Source organism: Ambystoma mexicanum, chromosome 2p, assembly GCF_040938575.1.
Source record: "Ambystoma mexicanum isolate Mex_15411 chromosome 2p, UKY_AmexF1_1, whole genome shotgun sequence".
Lineage (NCBI taxonomy): Eukaryota > Metazoa > Chordata > Amphibia > Caudata > Ambystomatidae > Ambystoma > Ambystoma mexicanum.
The window spans coordinates 1,330,821,376-1,330,841,711 of record NC_090923.1 but is presented as its reverse complement, the minus strand read 5'-3'; the positions used below and the strand labels follow the sequence as shown (position 1 = coordinate 1,330,841,711).

The window sequence follows — 20,336 nt, the reverse complement described above, 5'->3', positions numbered from 1 at the left end:
CCGTCCTGTGATTGGCTGTGGGCAGCCAGGCTTTGATGGAGCTCGCCTGCGCTCCCTGCACGCCTGATGTTTCCATCTCGGCGTTGCAGGTGAGTGCGGCACTCCTTAGACCCAGCACCAGGCCTCCATTTTAGTGTTTGCCCCCAGACCGATGCCCCTGTCTCCAATCATCCCGAGCTCCTCGGTTCCCCTTCCCTCCCTCTGCCCGCCTTCCTCCCCACCCCATCACCCAGATTGGCTCTTTTCAGTACTTTTGAGCCACCTTCCAGGGGCGGCTCCTCCATTGGCGGCTCCAGGACGTGTCAGCAGGTGTCCGCAGGGGAAGCCAGTGAATCCAGCAGTTAATAGATACCAACAAAAACTGTAAGTGTGGCATGGGTGGAGTGTAGAGCAATCACTCTACACCAGAAAGCCTCTGCCACTCTACCTTACCTTCCCATAACGTAGACTGCCACAGACGTATCCCATGCATACTTAGAAAGATTTGTAACCACCAGCCTGATCTTATCCATGACAGTCTTTGAAATTTTGCCTTGCACTGCATCCTAACATACTAGTCAATGTTACCAAATATCACACCTGGAGGGAATTGTGGACGCTGGCCTGCGTCACATCTGGGTAGGTTTATAAATGTCAGCATTTGCCTCACTTAGATGGAATTAGGAAGGTTAGCATACACCACACTTGACAGAACTCTGATAGAAATGAGAATGTTGTCATGCACCACACTTAGAATTCTTAGGTTTATCATGCCTCGCATCTAGATGGGATCACAAATGTTACCATGCACCATACTTAGATAAAAAATGTAAATGTTAGCCTGTGCCACACTTAGACTGAATTCCTAACTTTGGCCTGCGTTGAATCTGGATGGGATGGTGAATGTTAGCACATGCCACTCCTAGATGATATTATATGATATGATATGGAATTTAGGAACTTGAATGTTAGCAGGTGCACACAAAGAGGGCATTCTTTAGCCTAACATGCGCCACATCTAGATGGAATTGTGAATTTAGCATGTGCCTCACTTAGTTGAATCCTCAACCTCTCCTGCGTCGCATCTGGATAGAATTGTAAATGTTAGCATGTGCACACATAGAGGGAATTCGTTAGCCCAGAATGCGTCGCATCTGGATAGAATTGTAAATGTTAGCATGTGCATACATAGAGGCAATTCAATGAGTGATGTATTACTCTCCTGCCTACCCTGGACCTAGCGTGCAATCATGAATCAACCAACCCACTAACAACTCCTCTCCTCTGCATACACCTCTCAAACTCGAACCAAACACAACCACAAGCCTTAAAGCAGCAAACCGCACTAACTTCACTACACTGCAACAACAAAACTAACCGCACATAGACTTGCACAACAGCACACGACGACTAACGACCCTAAAACACCCCAAGCCCAGCCAACAGACCCACCGGGCTGAGGCTACCAACAGCACATCACTGCTATCTTGCACTTCTCCAGCTCATTCCCACTAACTCACCCACCTTCTCCCTTTTTTCAGAACCGCCAGAGCACCAGGGGACCACTCCGGTGGTGATAGTGCACGGTACAAATATCCTTTTACATTAACATTAACATAACATCTCTCGCTACATTGTTCACAAATTCTATCCCACTTCCCTACTCTCCTCTCTCTCTATTTCTCCCTATGATGATCACGCTGCCTCTCTATTTAATTTTCTTACTCCCCTCTCTCTCCCCTCATCTCTATCTCTGCTACTCTCTCCTCTCCACTTCTATTTTCTCTTCTCCCTCATTTTCTCTCTTTTCTGCTCCTCCCAGCTCCCACTTACTCTATTTATACTCTACTACACTCGCTCACTGTCACTCGCTCATTCATTGTTTCACTCTTACTATCTGGTACCACTCTCCCTGGCTACCAACAGCACACCTGTAACAATCTCCTGCACCCTTACAAGCTCCTTTGAACCTCAGTACACCGCCCATCCTCCACCTGCTCTTTTGGTCCACCTCTACTCTACCTAATCTAACCTGAACACCTTTCGCTCTGTTTTCCATTCACTTCTCTTTTAAACTCCTTTCTTCCTGTTTCTGACCTTCCTCGGCCTTCAATTGGTCTACTGTATCACCTGACCTTGAGGGCCAATCTGTGCCTGCTCTTTCCCTCAGTGGAATGGGTCTTTACATGGTAAGTAATCATTAGACCCAGTTGCCCCACCCCCTTTCCCCAAGCTGGATTTGAGTTCTTCATTTTCCCTTGTGTGACTCAGTGTCGGGGCCGGGGTGGTGTTTCTATTCACTGAAGTGAGATCTGATGAAGCGGTATGGTGCATGGCTCATTGAATTCAGGTGTTTTTGCATCTGAGCTTGGACCCCTGGTTTCTCTGTCTCCTCCACTACGTTCTTCAGGGTTACTAGGCATGCTGGTACTTGAAGTTCTGAAACAGAGCAAAAAGAAATTGTAACAGCATCAAAGCAGTAGGAAATTGAGTGATAGAAAACAGTAGCAGGGGTAGAAATCATGGAGCAAATAAGGAGTGGGAGGGCAAAGACCAGGACTCTCACAACTTCCGCACCACTGGTGAAGGACCGACGATTGTAAAAACCCTAGCAGCCCTCCTTCCCCAGGTTGGGAGGAGCCACTGTTCACCATTGACTGGGTCAAATCCATGACCCAGTCACACTTATTAAGAACCTCTGCACATGAATGCTTCTTGAAGAACACTCAGGGTAGCCGGCCTACAGTTCAACAAGTGTGCGTTTGTGTGCTTCTTCAGGACATTGCAGACGTTTACCCAGCATAATTTTTTGGTACAGCGCTCTCACTGTACCAGATTTCCCACATTTCAGCATAAAGTGGATCCATCAACTAAGAAGCCAATAACACAAAGTAATGCAATACATACATGCAGTTCACATTAGACAAGTGCGTCACAAAGACACCATTGAGGCATTATTAGTTACTGCATAGGAAGGTAGTCACCCCACACCTAATGTCACAGTGTATTTTGAACCTAGTCTACAAATACGTGTTGTTAAATTTTCCAGATATGGTCAATAAAGTCAACTGTATTGAACAGTCTGTTGGGGTATTTGGTATGACTGGCAGAACACATATGTGAGTTATTACTTCAGCATTTTGCAATGGAGCATTGAGAACTGTCCAGATTGGAACACATCCAGCATAATAACTTGTTTTCCCAGTTCTCTGTCGAGAGTGTATAATCATTGCATAATTGCATAATCATCATCCATCCCTCTTGCATATTACATACTCTCAACATTCGAGTTACTAGAATGTTCAATACTTCAGTTGTTGCATAGTATCCACGCCAAGTTTACTTGTTGAAAGGAGTTCAAATCTTAGCTAGCTATTCTGTTAATATCAGATTCTGTAAAAACTGAACTCTTTCACTTTAGAAGCTGTTGCCCATTGTAGAAGATAGTCTGTCATGTAGCTGGGTGGTTTCTGTAGTGAACAATTCAGCGTACATATATGATACAATGTTATGACTGTGAGTAATTTGTCTCTTGATAACAAGTCCTCACAGTGGCAAGAAGGATACCCTTTCCATGAGATGAGTCCTCGAGAAAGTCCATACATCTTCTTTTCACCTTCCATACCTTCAGTCGAACGGTACACTTGGAACAGATAATGAAAATGAAACACTGCAGAGAAATGAAGAACTGGGGGGCTGTACACTAAGAACTATGTGTATGGCTATTGTTGAGACACCAATAACTTCAGAGTAAATTGTTGGGACTGAAAATAACTTTCAAATGTGACTGTAGAAAATAAGCTCAGTTAATCACTAAAAGAGATATTGACGATTTTATGTATATTGGCGGCCATCTTGATAACACCATCAATACATGTCACGCACTATAAAGTGAAACCTTGGAAATGACTCATCTGTAGCTAGCTTCCCATGACACAAGTTCATGATAAATGACTCTGCACAGGATTGAATGGGGAAGTGCACTTTCTGTAGTAGAGCCTTAGTATTTCTGAGTCTGTGCGGGTTTTCCTATAATTTAGCTATCGTGACTTGATGCATTTAAAGATGTTTGCCAAACGGAAAATAAATGTGGGAAAATGTATGAGTCACTTTATGGATGATTCTACGTTCATAGGCGTTGTGGTATATATGATTGAAAAACAACACTTCTCTGTTGAATGATAATTACATCAGATGCTGCAGCTTAGGCTTGTTTTTTAGGTCAGGGTTGTGTGCCTGTGTGTGTACATGCATGGTGTGTATGTGTGTGGGGAGCATTTTAAGAAGGTGTAATTGAAATGCAAACATCAGACTGTCTGACAGATTACATTTGTTTCAAGAAATACTTCATCTTGACGTGTACACATTGGATCCTGTGTTAGGTGTAAGTCCCACTACCAACGAAGCATCCACTGTGTGGATTATTGCCTGGCAATGTGTGCCAGGGATGAAAGTAAGATGCCTCCAAGGATTCAGGTTTTCTGTTCTGTGACCAGGCGCATTTGTTTCGGATTTGTCTTGCTGACATATGTCTTGGGGAATCAGCACTTAATACAACCACCACCCTCTCTGGGTTAGTAAAACAATGTTTCTGCCATTAGGGTCCAATGTCAACTTCACTACTTCCTTGGGTGCTCTTGCATATGGTACATGTGCCACACGATTGATGGCCCACTACAGCTTGTATGTTACAAAGACATGTGATAGTCGTTTTCTTAAATATCCATCTCGCTTTGGAACTTATATCACTTGGGGAAGTATTTTGCAGACAATCAACTTCATGTATATATCTTCATTGGAGTCTTATACTTGTTGTTGCCGCTCTCCAGAATGTGCACATGCTTGCGGATAATTCCATTAATTTAATTGGAATTGTCTGAAAACACATTAAGATACAGAAGTCCCTCACTTACTTGTCTCTTTCCACATGTTTTCAATACTTGCTCACAACTCTTGTTGAATGCTCTCCGAGTAGACCCACGGTAGTCTCTATATTGGAGTTTTTTACTCAATAGAATGGATTGCATTTGGTAGTCTTCTGTGTAGGGTCTCTTCCTGGGCCTACTATTAGTGTGTAGTGAGAGAAACAAGCAAACATTAAGCCCCCATTATGAACGATGATAAGAATTAAAAAGCTACTTGATGTTCCTCGGAAGAGCCTCAGAAAGAAATGAGGTATGTCTGGTATTGATCCATTAATAAATGTGATCCATAAATGAACTGCCTCTTCTCAATATATCTCTTCCTCACAATTACTTTATCTCTGTACCGATCTTACTCAGTGTACATTTGTGTTTATTTAAAAAAAATGCACATTATACAATTTCTAGAATACAATCTGCCTTCTCTCCTAAAACTAATCCCTCAGGCTGGTGAAGTAGCTGGCCATTACATTGGGAATAATCCTCAGAGCCATGGCCATGCACTGCATAGAGAATGTGCAAGGTGCTTCGCTCGTTCATAGATGTTTTCCGATGATGCACACGGTCTCTCTGAAATCCTTGTGCATGGTTCCTTAATCCACAACCTGCTAAATAAATTGGATTCTGGATCATAGGCTCCGCCCATCCACTGTGAAAACATGCTGGCAGTGTCCTTTAGAGAAGACTGCATTCTAGGAACCTTTGTTGCAAGAAATAATCAGCATAGCTCCAGCCTAGATTTGACCTCAAAAAGGTTGAGTCTTCCAGTGGGGTCTACCACCTTTTTGTATATCATTGTTCAAGGTTCTCTATTTTGTTGAAATGCACTCTGGTGCCATCCATCCGTCCGCACACAGCTAGTTTCACTATAAACTTGATGGTTGCTTGTAGTTATTTGGAAAGTTATTCTGGGGTATAGTGACATAGGGGCCGATTCGGAGGTGCGTGCAAACGTAAGAAAGTGTTCTTCCTTGAAGGGAGGGCACTTTACTTACAAACACCATATTCTGATAAAGAAAGAATGTGGTGCAGGGATATGAAAGGATTTATGACTTGACAACAGCCCTAGCAACCACCAGGAATTCAGGGCAGCCACATGGGGGGGATTTTCCTCCCAGCAGCACTGGTTTACCACAACCAAAAAAGGAGTTAACATGCTGGAGCTTTGAGGTGCTGTTAAACTCCACTGCACACTTTTCCCCATTATAAATATCAAATTTCTTAGACTGCTCTCCCACTTGTCTATTTTAATGATAGCTTAAGAAAACTTTCATGAATTAGAAAATTTGCAGTTTTTTAACAAATGCTTGCAGTGCCATTGCACGCTTCCCCCACAATGAGAGATTTTAAACAGCATTTGCTGCCGGAAAGCACGAGATCTCCCCCCGAATACATCCACCCACTTCAGAATGGTGGCGCTGGAAACTGGGAGGGGGGGGGGGAGAATGTCGGATTTCCACACGCTTTTTATCGTGAGCTCAGAATCAGCCCCTTACCTGGTCTTCAAGTATTCTGGTTCATTTTGTAATGCAATCATTAGTGTTCTTTGGAGCATGGTGCCACTTTTATCAGCCAGGTGGGTTGTTTATAAAAACAGAAATGTATTGAATTCAAGGGTTCCTTGTTAAATAAATATGTGCATTTGCTCCACAAACTATTTTTACGGCAAACAGGCATGTCTGTTGTAAAATACAGCATTTACCACCTAAGGTAGATGTTCATCTCAAGTGAGTGCAGCCAATTCAGTCATGTTTCTTCCACTTTGCGACCGCAGTAGGGAGGATTGCAATGTGCAGTCTTCCACACGGGCTGCGCCATCCGCCTTAAGGGAGGAAGTAGAAGGCAGCACGCTAAGCAATCATTGCGCAATCCGCCCTGCGATTGGTCCAGAGCTTCGCACTGCAAGCCATCTGTCTGATTGGCCCCAGCATTCTGTATTTCCGCATGACGGGTTTCCTAGAAAGTATTGGCCAATGAGAATGATCAAAACGTTGTACCATTCTGAGTGTCCATCATTTACAAGGTTATAGGCCAAAACCAAGAATGTTTCCGTCAATAAGACTGGGGGGAAGTGTCCTGTACAAGTGCCCTCGGTATAAGATGGAGCATGGATTGAAAACCAGGAATCCAAGCGTCACGTCAGCATAATGTAGTGACTATCATCTAGCTAAGCTGAGAGAAAGAGGGTGAAGGAGTGTGACGTGAATCTGTGACCGTGGTCATGATCCTTTGCACACCACTTTAATTCTGCAGCCTTTGCACATGATGTGTCTAAGATTTCACATGTTATCAATATATCCTGAGTGTTGGATGGTTTCTTAGCCTTCCGCAATAGTGCTCTTAGGCAATCATTCAGCAGAGTGGTAAAAATACTCCAGTGCACGTCGATGTTTGTCAGTGTCTAAAATAAGACGTGCACCGTTGTATTTATTTATTTAATTTGACATTTGTATAGCGCACTAAACCCAGAGGCATCTAGACGCTTTTTGCTTAAGAAGGATGGTTACATTGGTTGCTTGCTTATGTTACAGGCGTCGATTGCATCGGATACAGGCGATAGTTACATGAATGACATCATATATTAGGCATGCATTTGGCAGAAGAAGTTATATAATGCATTGTGTTTTTCAGTTTACAGAAATGACTATGTGAAAATCATAGTGTGCAAAGAGCATGTGCATTTACTGTAACACCTTAAAGAACTCTGCTCTGTTTCTTGCTTTCAGATGTGCCAGTCAGGAAAGACCATAGCAGCATTGTCCTTCCTGTCATCTTCGGCATCATTTGCTTGGTGGGGACCATTGGCAACTGCATCGTCATCTACACCATCAACAAGAAGCCCAAAGGCAGCCATAACATTGCTGACATCTTCATTGTAAGCCTCTCGGTCACCGACCTTCTCTTCTTGCTGGGCATGCCTTTTCTAATTCACCAGCTCCTAGGACACGGGGTCTGGCACTTCGGGGCCACCATGTGCACCATAATCACAGCCCTCGATGCCAACAGCCAGTTTGCCAGCACGTACATCCTCACCGCCATGTCCGTCGACCGATACCTGGCCACAGTCCACCCTATCCGCTCCTCGTATGTGAGGACTCCATTCGCAGCTGCCGCAGTGATTCTAGTGCTGTGCCTTCTGTCTCTCATCACCATCATCCCTGTCTTCATGTACACCCAACTGATCGTATTATCGGATGGCAATGCCGGGTGTGGTATTATCTTGCCAAACCTCTCTATTGACATTTACTGGTACACCCTCTATCAGTTCTTCCTTGCCTTTGTCATCCCCCTGCTTGTCATCTGTATCGTTTACCTGAAGATACAGAAGCACATCTCATGCGTGGTGGTTCCCCTTCCCCAGAGGAACTTCCGGGTCAGAACAAAGAAGATAACCAGGACATCGGTCACAATCTGCTTGGCGTTCTTCATTTGTTGGGCTCCCTACCATATTTTACAGCTGGTCCACCTTAAAATCACTGAGCCTACCGTCACATTCCTCTACGCCTATAATGTGGCAATCAGCTTGGGCTATGCGAACAGCTGCATCAATCCATTCATCTACATCGTGCTAAGTGACACCTTTAAGAGACATTTAGTGAAGGCGGTCTGCCCGGGACAGCAGGTGAGACGGGGCGAGAGGCACGTCACCAGCGAAATAAGCCCATCTGTCAGGATATGCTCCGGGCCCACTCAGGAAACGTCCCTTACCATGATGTACGCTCATAACATAGACAACTACATATCCTTATCCGTCTCAGTTCCCTGAGGTGGTGACGGCCATCTTGCCTTCTCATGCAGGCGAATGTTGTTCAACCCAAAAGACAGGTGTATTTGTAATAGATTCCTTCAAGAGGGCTGTAACTTACTCACAAAGGATTTGAAATGTGGCGCAGTCCAGTTCTCAGCGGAACATGCTCGATTTATCTCAGGCTCTTAAGGAATCCAGGGTGAGAGCACCTTTGACAGAGATGAAGAGGCGACATTGTAAAATATGCTGAAGGGGATTCAAAATGGATGACTCGCAGCAGCAGAGGCTGCTTTGCCCATCACCAGAAGACATTTTCCTAACTGAAATATAGCCTAAATCACGCCATAGAAAGAATGTAATTTCCTGTAATTATGCATTACTTCCAAAATCAAAGCTTTCCCCGAATCAATGTTACAGACATATAGCTTGGTGGTAAGTGTTGTTTTGGGTGCAGTTGTTTTCTTTTTGTGTACTGCCAAGGCTCAACTTCAAAGACACAAGGATGGCGTGTGCCCCTGGATTGGGAGTATCCTGACAGATAGAGATGGGGGAGAGGGGGAGGGTTGATTATTTCTGCACCTGGAAAGACAGCCTTGACTGAACATTGCACGTTTCAACGTCGACAATCAGGCCTTCGCTTCTGGGAACCCCACCAGGACCGAGGTGGAATTTCAGAACTGTATGTGTGTATGTATTCCTTTTTATGTATATATTTATTTAAGAAGTTTGTAAACATGCCGTTGATTTTCTCATAAAGAAGTGAAAGAAAGCAAAGTTTACAAACACTTTATGTAAAGGGCTGTTTCAAGCTTCAGCAGCAGTGCCAAAAATAATGTTTACAACTAAATTGAGAGCGGGACAAACTTGACATGCACGGTTTTTAAAATGTTCGAGCGCACCCTTAGGTGGAAAAGGCATTTCAGGCGTTCTTTGAATGAAACCCCTCTTTCTAACTTTTCTCAAATGTGATACCACTTAGCTGTATGGGATGGTCTTTCCACTTCTGTAATGGCGGAAAAACAATGGTCGAAAGGGTTGCCGAGAGCTGATTTATTCAAAACCTTCCAGCCATCACCTCTGGGTTACACTTCTCCTGGCAACACTGCCTTCACAGCTCTTTCATGTTTCCTCGGATCCATCCTAAGCACTGGAGGAAGGAGCTCAGAACATTTTCTTTCATTCTGTCTAACGAAAACAGAGAAAAGGCGCAACTTGTTTCTCCCAAAAATCTTTAAGCGAGCCAAATCATGTTTGAAAAATAATTCTAAAAGGAACCAGTCTAATATCAGACGGGAAAGAGCAAAGTCATATAGCGGTTTCTTTCTTGGTCTTTGTACGGCTGCTTTCATCACTCTGCCATGGTAACAGACAAGCAACATTAAGGTGGCAGGTAAAACTCGTGGGAACGACAGATGTCGGCGCAGTAAACAAAAAGAACAAGTGCCTGTTATCATTTGCAGACACACTCAACAGCCCTTTACTGATTACATTCCCTGTGTAATCATGGAACACAACACCAGTGATTGCGAAATAATAAACAGTCCATAATAAACATAGAGAGACAGCATTTCACTGAACAAAGCTTTGAGACCTTTTCTGTTATAGCACAGGGATCCATTTCGTGAGTGGCAGCCATTTTGTGAAAGCTTGTCATGGGAAATGAAGCTGTAATAGTTTAGACAATTCTGTTGCTAATTCACAGGGCAATTGTGCCACTGCTGCTAGAGCTTCCTGTCGGTTGTACATGTGTATAGTGTAGTACAGAAGGCAGGCAGGTATTTCAGAATGTTTTTGGTCCACCAATGCTTCTTACCCCTTCAGAGCATCTAGTTCCTTAGCTGGGAGGCAAAAACAGACAGGCGTTCTCATCTAAATGCATAAACAGTGTTTACACTAAGGCCTTGCAGAGGAATTCCTCAAAATAAGGCAGTGACAGTAAATGATAATGAAATGAAATGATATTTTATTTATATCGTGCTCATACACAAGTGTTTCAGTGCGCAACCAGGAAAAGGGAGGGGGACAGTGGAGAACAAAAACAGCGATCTTACTAGGCCCAGTGACATTGAAAACACACAAGTGCATGGGAAGGGAAAGGGGGGAAAGTGCATTGAAGGGGGAGAAGAGGAAAGTGAGGAACAGGGAGAGACAGAATAAATAATAATAAGTAGAAAGAACTACGCTGGGTAGGCAACAAGCATTCCAGAACTGTGCAGAATGCACTGGAAATCCTGGGCCACCCTTTGAGGTTATATTTAAACTTGCAATTGCCCAAAAGAAGTTGCCCGGCAGAGCACAGAGCCGTCAAAAGCACATACTAGCCGAGCACGCCTTGTAATGAACTTGTTTTTGTGCATGGCTTTTTCTATTGGCTCATGTACTTGCAGTCGATCATTTGAGCTGGCAAAAAGATGGCAAAAATATGCATTGATTTCAACAAAGTTGATGTGATAAGTAGTGACCACTACCGTTCTACAACATGAATGCTGCGCTGCCCGTAGTCATAAGAACTTCTCGCACAAGGATTAAAAATTAGATTCCAGGACTGAATTTTCTACAGTATCTCCTCAATGTTGGTACGATCAAACTATGCATGTGCCTAGTCAAGATATACCAAACTACTCACAAAAACCTCTGCTAGATAAAGTACTCAGAGTGCTTTTTGGAGTCTTTTTGAGGGGTGCCTTGTCTCAAGACTACTGTATTTTATCCTCTGTAAGAAAAACACAAACTGTAAATTGACAAAATCTACACACCATGTAAAAAATGGTTATAAACCAATTGTTGATTAATTTTTGTAAATGTGCTTATTTTCATTATATTACTAACTGGGGTACCTGGCATTGTTCGTGTCCTGACCACGTGGTGCCTCGTGTGCCCTGGAGGATGTTGCTCTTGTTCTCATGTCAGCAAGTCTTGCTTAATTTTGCTCTGGCATCTCATTTGACCTGGAGAAAGTTGCTCTTGTCCTCTTGTCAGCAAGTCATGCTACTGTTTGTTGTTGTGTTTCAGAAACACTTGATATTGATTTTTGCTTTGCATCAGATGGAGCTTTTCCAAGTGATGTTTGTTTTTTGTGCAGCATGTTTCAGTCACTCAATGGTTTCAGCACATTTGAGAAAATGACCAAGAAAGATTGATTGATTGTGCTCTCTTCTTGTGAATGAACTTAGGTAAACTGTAACCTTGCCATTTCCCATATTTGGAGTGGCATGATAAAAACAAATTTGAATTATTTTTTTTATTTCCCTTCAAAAATGCTGTAACAAATAGTTTTGAACTTTATACATTATTAATACATTTTAAAGAATAACCAAGGTCGATTTTTTCCAAGGCGTAAGGCCCAAACCGCTGGACGGATTTGGACCAGGTCCAAACAACTTGGGCATGAAGCGTTCACTCCTGAGTCATGCATGGTTTGGGGTTATTCAGTGCAGTAGTTATTTAAATATTTGATGGAGAAGGGGGCGTCCCCTTCTCAAAAAAAGATAGCTATATCTCAGGGATTTACCCAAAACCTCTATCTACGCCAGAAATAACCATGGGGAAATGAAACGCAGGCAAAAAGCTGGAGGAGGTATAGGCATTGAGTTTGCAACACAACGTTTTCTGCAGCCTCGACTATAGCCTCAAATAGCTGACATCTCAAAGAAAACTGCGTCACAGAAACAGGGTGTGTTGTGGGGGAAAGGGTGACAGCAGGGGAGGTGAGGAGGCCATCGGTGAGTGGGGGGAGCTGGCACAGATAGTAAGGGCCTGGGGGGCATTAAAGCATTTTTTTTCCAGCTGTTTTTCCGATATTCAGAGCTATAAAGGACTATGGATAGCCGAGGGTATGTGTCATGGTTAAAGTTTTTTTTTTAAGATATTTTTACAGCGATAGGCACGTCAGGCGTGAACAATCACTGGCTATGACCAAAGGCCATTATTTCCATCCAGGTCTCCGATCCATGAAGTAACCAGGACAGAGCCTGTGTAGCTTCAAAGTGAGGAAGGGGTCAGCCTCATCAGGCGATGTTGCCCCATAAATGAGCCCATTTTACAAGACCACTTAGAGAAACGAACTGGCCCTTTCCTTGCTAAACAGGATGTGGCATGGTTACTGCATGGATGGGCGACTAAATGGCTCTCCAAATGTTTTGCACTCAGAGATTATGTTTTGCCTTTTGCTGAATTGTATTCTGGTATTTGTAGTCTCCCAGTCAATAATTTAAAAAAAATATATTTTTACAGCAACAGTGGGTTTCCTGGCCGTAACTGAAACGAACCCTGCTTAGTTTCAAAGCAATGAAGGGGTGAGCCCCCCTAGGTAATGTTGCCTAATAAATGAGCCCACCTTACAAGACGACTTAAAACATGGCCTCGCTTTGAAAAAATGCAGGGTCGATGCCGATCACTGCATGGATGGGAGACAGTCCACAATTCCGAATGCTGTGTGTTTTTTTAGTTTTCAATATCTCATAACACACAGCATTGAATTTTTTTTTTTTTTTTTAAACCGTGCTACTGTTATACCTTGAAAGTTTTGGACTCGGAGACCATTTATTTGCCTTTTTCTGAATTGCATTCTGGTAGTTGTAGTCTCAGAGTCAAGATGGGGGTAATAATGCCACAATTGTACACTTTTTGCATAACATAGTTATACAAAGATTTATATATTTGAGTGACACTATTGTATGTGTACTTCCCAAGTTAGTTTATAAAGCAGAGTATTGTTGAAAGCCAGACATGGGAGTGAGGAGGGAATATGATGAGAGGGCAAGCAAGCCATGAGTATTTGTCCATGATGTGGCAAGAGAGTTTGCAATCCTGGCCTCTGGTGCAGATGTGCAGTTATTTTCCCCTAATTGTGGCTGCTTTTCAGGGCACCAGTAAAGGACACATGTGGTTGGACAGTGTAACTTGTCTTCAGAGGGCGAACACACCTTTTTTTTTAGGTTGGCAACCTTGCTCAAGTATTTGGCTACCAGGATTTTACTCAGGTTGTCATGTTCCCAGTGCAGACGCTTACTCACAACACCACATGCTCTTTTTTTCATATTGGGATTTAGTTTTCCAGGGAATATTCCACAACAGATTGCTGGGTTTAAACTGAACACCTTTTATACTTTGACAGCATATTTATTGGAAAATGTCCTCTCTCAGGTTATTTTTCTGGTGTTCATGACTTTTTTAAAAGTTCAATGCTATTTTGTCTTTTACACTTTCTTCTAAGGAGTAGGTCTAATGAATTACATTTGTATATTTCACTTTAAGATATATGTTCACTTACTGTGCATATATTTATGGGTGCCAGCTTTTGATTTTTGCTATGGGGCAAAAGTACCTGGGCATATGTTATTTATGCAGCTGGTAATTTGTTCCCTTTTACCTGCTGCTTAAATGCGGTTAGTGGGGTTGTATGATGTGTGATCGTCGGCAAATAATTTTATCGCACAGGGCATTCACTAAAACATTGCGAGTTCTCAAAGCCTGCAATCCTTTAAGCATAAAAAAAAAATGTTGTTACCGCTACAGTGACATCGGGGGATGAAATATCTTTGGTGACCCAAGTCTCCCATCCATGCACTAACCAAGACCGACCTTGCTTAGCTTTAAGGTGAGGAAAAGGCCAGCACCAGGAAGCACTAAACCATTGTGGCGTAGTAGATGAATGCTGGGCCTTGCACTCTTGCAGACCAGGGTTCACGACTTTATTTAAAAAAAAATGTAAGACAGTATATTTTGGTAAACACTCTGTATTCTGGACTATGTAGTCCTAACAGGCATGCTTTTGATCCATGTGGCCTCCTTCATGGAAATGTTCACCCAATCACTGCATGATTTTCAGAAGGTCTTTTGAGCTGCAATAACATTGGGTTAATAATACTTGCATGTCTTCCATTGCATGTGAGCCAGCACAAACAAGACTTTCTTTGCAGCACAAGGGAGGGGCTTACAATACAGTCCCATTGTTCCCTTAATATATTGCACTACTTTTAGACTTTGAAAATGGCAGGGGTAAGTAGCCACCACTCCTCTCCAGCCCCTTATTTTCACTTTTCCTAGCTGAAAAAAACATATTTTACTTTTTGGCCACTCCTCTGATTCTACACTATGTACCTCCTCCTTCAACTACTTACAGATCCCCTACGGCCATTCAACCTAACTAAATCGAGGTGGAGGAGAAATCATGAATATATCCAAATCACATATCTTGTATATATTGCCACTAACCATGGCAGAAGACCATGCTAGTGCTCTGAAATTGTTACAAAAATCTATGGCATAATGTAGCTCTTAAAATTCAAGAAAACATTTTAGTTGCAGGGATGTTAAGGGGAGAACTTAACACAACAAAACCCCTGAAATTCAGCTAAAGTCACCTTAAGTTTGCATCCCCTGTTGTGCAGGTTATGACCACAGTCATGACATCACAGAACACATCACAAATGACATCATCAATTACATGTTGTATGTGAATACTAATGACATTACATATGACAACACTAATTACATTGTATATATCTGATTACATCAATAATGGAATTAGACATAACATCATTTATGAGTGAGCTCATGAAACGTTTGATTACCATAATAACAATTTAGGCTGACGACTTGGCCATGACAAAGGCTGGGGTCACTGGCCATCATCAAAAGCCATAACTAGTGATAGCGAGTGGTCGGGTAGTATTAAAAGATACCAATGTGCATAGTTAAAAGCCATACCTAGTAGACCATCACTGTTTTCAAATATAATATACAGTGGGCAACGTTGAAAGCTGTAGGCAGTGGCCATGGCTAGAGGCCATAGCTAGTGCCCAGTAATATTTACAATATACAGTCAGCACAGCCAAAGGCTAGTATTGTGTTGCAGACCTTGGCTTGTGGCTGGTTGTTGTATATAATATACAATGGACACGAAGGCCATAGATAGGGGCTGGTTAGGGTTGTACAATACACAGTGGGCCCGTCCGAAGTCCATCGCTTATTGCATTTTATTATTTTAAAATATGCAGTGGACATGTCAAAAAGATGTACAAACTGCTCATGGTCAAAGGACATGGCTAGTAGCTCATTTACATGTAGGGTTTCCTGTTTTAGGGGTTTATTTTATTTTACTTCTGGGGGTGTTTTTGCAGTGTTTTCAAAAATGTCAGAGTCTGTGTTTATCAGTGTTTTCCTGTTTGCCCCCTTCAAAAAATTACGGACAACAGTTTTTTCCAGTGTAAACATACAAATATTATTTTATTGTTTCATTGTGTGCATACGTAGGGTAATGTCTCTCAGATCACGATATTATGAACACTTTCAGGAGAATAAAGATAAATGTGTTAATCCAGTAATATCTAACATTTCTAGAGGTCAAAATTATTGTAGTAAATCATGCAATTCATTTTCAGGGACCCTTTGCAAATCTTTGCCCTTTCTTTTCTTTCCATGAAGACTTTGATTTGTGAAAATGAACTCTTTGCATTGTGGAGACTTCTAATTTGAGCAGATAAGGGATAGTGTGACAAAAGGATTTACCCAAGAGCACTCACTTTGGTGAAAATAAGGATCATTTTGACTGCCAACGAAATAAACTCCAAGCGGATAATAACTGTTTATCAAGTGCTCCTCACTACAAAATGAGAACGGAGTCTCATTAATGTAGCCCCTGAGGCCCAACTGGAGCGGGTGATCAGGTTAGATGATTGTTGTTGAGATGTTATATGTTTATACCTTGCTGTAATTCATATGGCTTTTTTCCTATTCCTGCTGAAAATGTACTGTAAAATGTGCTGTTTTGATTGGGGATGAGCATGGCTCTCTAGGTTCACTCTTTGTGGGTACCTCTTTGCCCATAGCGAAAATCAAAAGCTGGCACCCATGAATATATGCACAGTAAGTGAACATATCTGAAAGTGAATTATGCAAATATAGTTCAATTGACCTTCCCCTTAGAAGAAAGTGGGCAAGACAAACGAGCATTGGACTTTAAAAAAAGTAATCAACACCAGAAAAACAACCTGATAGAGGAAATGTTCCAATAGATATACTGGCAAAGCATAAAAGGTGATTACCCTTTCAACCCAACAATCTGTAGTGGAATATTCCCTGGAAAACAAAATTCCAATATGAGACAAGTGCTTGTTTACTTGTGGGTATGCGTTCTGCACTGGGAACATGATAACCTGGGTAAAATCCTGGTAGCCAAATACTTGAGCAAGAAAAATGGGTTATGTCCGATCCTCTGAAAAAAAGTTACGTTGTCCACCCACATGTATCCTTTACTTGTGCCCTGAAAAGCAGCCACAATCAGGAAAAAATAACTTCACCAGTCTCCAAGATGCAACTCAGCAAAAGGCAAACAATGTCCTTTGGGTTTTTAAAGGCTTATAACAAAATGTTATGTGTGAAAGGGTAAACTGTTTGTGTTTGACAAATTCAAGGTTCCTCTATGGTCTGATGAAAATATTACATTCTACCAAAAATAAACACATTTTGGTGTTAAATATGAACATCTGAAAATAATGTAGTTAGTTTAAAACTGTTGATATTGGCCTGATGACGTCGCAGATTTAGGCAACCAACTTGTGCTTTCTTTGTGCTTTCAGAATGAAATTTCCATTTGCATTTCTTCACACAGAAAGGTTAAGAGCGTCTTGGCCTAACCAATGGTCCCTTAAATCAGCCATCATTCATAAATATCTCCCAATTTAAAAACTCTCCTTGAAGAAAAAGTGCTAAGCAGCAATTAAGGGCCCTGCAGCTTCTGATGGGCCACTGTGTGCAGGTGCTCTAGAGAGCCACATGAGGTTGAGAGGTGACCGTGACACTGTGGCCCCACGCAAGCCTCGTATATGGAAGCCTCTCATAGCTTTCCTTTTAAAGCAGACAGATACACATACGCAGAGGATCTGTGTGTGGCCACAGACACTGAAAAATTCATGTTAAACAATTTTTGGTAAATACAAATATTTGTCAGTGGTATTTTGACGAATTCTGGGTAATTTTAATACGTGAATCAACAACCACAAAAACGGCTAAAATGTGTGTGCAATTCCTCAAAATAGCTCTGACCACATACGAATACAAATATTTTGTTTTACAAAGAAAACAATGTAACATTGAATGTGCAGTGTTTTTGAATAAGGTCATGGGACAGGAGGGGAAACAATGGGAGAAAATAAACAAGCATTCATGCGGGAATAGGACCCTTTTCCTTTTGTCTGCCAAGCCCCCTCTCCAGCTAGCCCTTCACCACCAAACTTCATGGCGCTATTTGAGCCATGACTGCCTCCCACACCAGTACCGACTCTGGTTTGGTAAAAGGGGGACTTACCGGTCCAGTCCGACCTTGGCAGGACCGGTAAGTGCCCATTCATCAAACCATTCCCCATTCCCATTTGAACCCCCATAGGGCTCAATGGGAATGGGGAAGTAGCTAACAACGGTACCGCAAATTGTGGTACCGTTATTAGCTCTAAAGTCCCTTAACAGGTCCCGTCCTTAACACCTGGTCAGACCAGGCATTAAGGAAGGGACCAGCTAAGGGAACTCGGAATAGGGAGCAAAGAGATTACCTGCACCAGTGTCCTTACCAGTGCCGGTAATCCCTTTGCGCCCAACTCGAATGTCTGCCTGTCAAATCCAGTGTTACATGAATGGGGGAGGGCCAGTGCAGCAATAATGCAATTCTATGCAGCAGTATTGAAGCCACTAGCAGAGGTGCACCAGTATACACCAATGTGTCCCTACACTAACTAAAACTGTCCTTTTGTAAGGGTGTAAACTTATATGCACTCCAAGTTTTGCAATTGAAGTCAGGGTGAGATTACATTATTTGCCCAGCATCACACACTTACGCTAAACAGCGAAGCTGGGATTTTAATCCGCTCTTTCAATTTGGGCATGGCCACCTTCTTCCCCGCTTTACTTGGAACAAAACCTTTAGTTTTGGGTGTCAAGACCTACAATAATAATGTCCTATAGAGTTTACTTACATAGTAAAGCATCATAACATGTAAACCTTATAGCAGCATTTTGTGCCAAAATAATATCACTGTGCCTTTATTTTCCACATCCTGCATGGGAAACTAGAAGATGCAAAAGACAAAACATCCTGGATTTACCCACTTCATTTTCAGCGCTTTAAAAAACGCCCCAAAAAATAAGTTGTGCCATAAACTCGCTTAGGTTTGGAGATTCGTCACAAACTTCCAGCGTGTTATGTATGGTTATTAAAGAATATTCAATTTAGGACATCAAAGCAAACTTTACTTTTTAGCATATCAAGCTATTAGATGTTATGGGTATGAACGCATTTTAAAAGGGTGCATGCTTTATTCTGTTGCTCGCTTAGCTGTCACAGATTTTTGGTGTTTCATTTGGAAATTCACCATCATGTGTAAGAAAGGCTATGCTGCTGACAAAAGAAACGCTGCAGTGCCATCTAGGGGTGGAAGGTATGTTTTTTTAATGAATAAATCAAAGCGTACACGGTACACAGTAGAAAATGAAATCATGTGTATTTGTCATAATTTCATGCGTAAAAAGGCTCGATACGCACGTTATCTCCAGGACTGCTAGTACCCATCCATTGGCCATGCACACTGACCATGGCTGAAGGCCGTGCTTAATGCTAGTTACTGTTGTAATGTAATTAGTGATGTCATCACAGATGTGATCTGTGATGTCATCATGGTGTCATAGGATGCACAACAAGGGGTGCAAGGTTAAGGTGGCTTTAGCTGAATTTCAGGTGCTTTGTTGCGTTAAGTTCTCATCCCTGCAAGGTTTTGTTACAATGGGCCTCATTCTGAGGTGGGCGGTAAGGGATACCGGGCGCCGGTAAGGAGACCGGTGCCGGTAATCCCTTACCGCCCAATTCCGAGGTCCCTTAGCGGGAACCATATAGGACATGTGGTCTGACCACACGTCCTTTACGGGACCCATTAAGGGACCTTGGAGCTGATAACGGGCCCGCAATTAGCAGGCCCGGTATTAGCGCCTACCGCCTTCCCATTGAGCCCTATGGGGACTCAAATTGGAATGGGGAATGCCATTTAGAATGGGGACTTACAGGGTCCGCCTAGGGCGGAATGTCCCGGTAAGTCCCCTCTCCACCAGACCGGACCCAGACACGATTTTGGAGGCAGCCATGGCGCTAATAGCGCCAAGGCTACCTCCAAAGTGGTATGAGGCCCATTGCTCACCTTAAGGGGTGGCTGTCTGGTCCTATATTGTACTGCATGCCCCTGCAAAGCGGTCATCAACACATCTAACTTGTTCATTGTGTCAGTATGGGTAACAGGAGTAACACTCAGTTGTACATACACCACACTCCCCTCATTCACCACCACCCAACTGTCTTTCTGCAGAGGCGGTGCATACTCACCCTGGTACATAGAGGAAGAATGGACAGACGAGTTGTTGCATTAGCTAGGGTATCTAAAATATTGACAAGGGCTGAGCTGACAGTATTATTCTCACCTTCAAAACTACCAACAGTTACATTCTCAGAATTAGTTATTGGTGCAAAGCCTTTGTCATCGCTAATTAGAAACACATTGCTCGTGAAAGCCCCAAGCTGCACACACCTATTTGTAATCATCGCCCCTCATTCTCAACATTGTGCCTTGACATTTGCTGCTTGGATCATCCAGAATTTGCATTGCCACACACCAGCTCCTGCTTTAGAGCCCATTTGGCCTGCGGCT

General features: G+C 42.7%; 1 protein-coding gene across 1 annotated transcript in view; it reads left to right on the top strand.

The window, feature by feature from the left end:
* Window positions 1-19,078, top strand: part of LOC138567462 (melanin-concentrating hormone receptor 1-like) — a 677,597-nt gene extending 658,519 nt beyond the window's left edge. Inside the window, exon 3 of the mRNA XM_069645674.1 lies at window positions 7,628-19,078. Within this exon, the coding sequence (XP_069501775.1) occupies window positions 7,628-8,667 (1,040 nt within the window). The 3' untranslated portion in view covers window positions 8,668-19,078. The remainder of the gene's footprint in view (window positions 1-7,627) is intronic.
* Window positions 19,079-20,336: the final 1,258 nt, after the last annotated feature.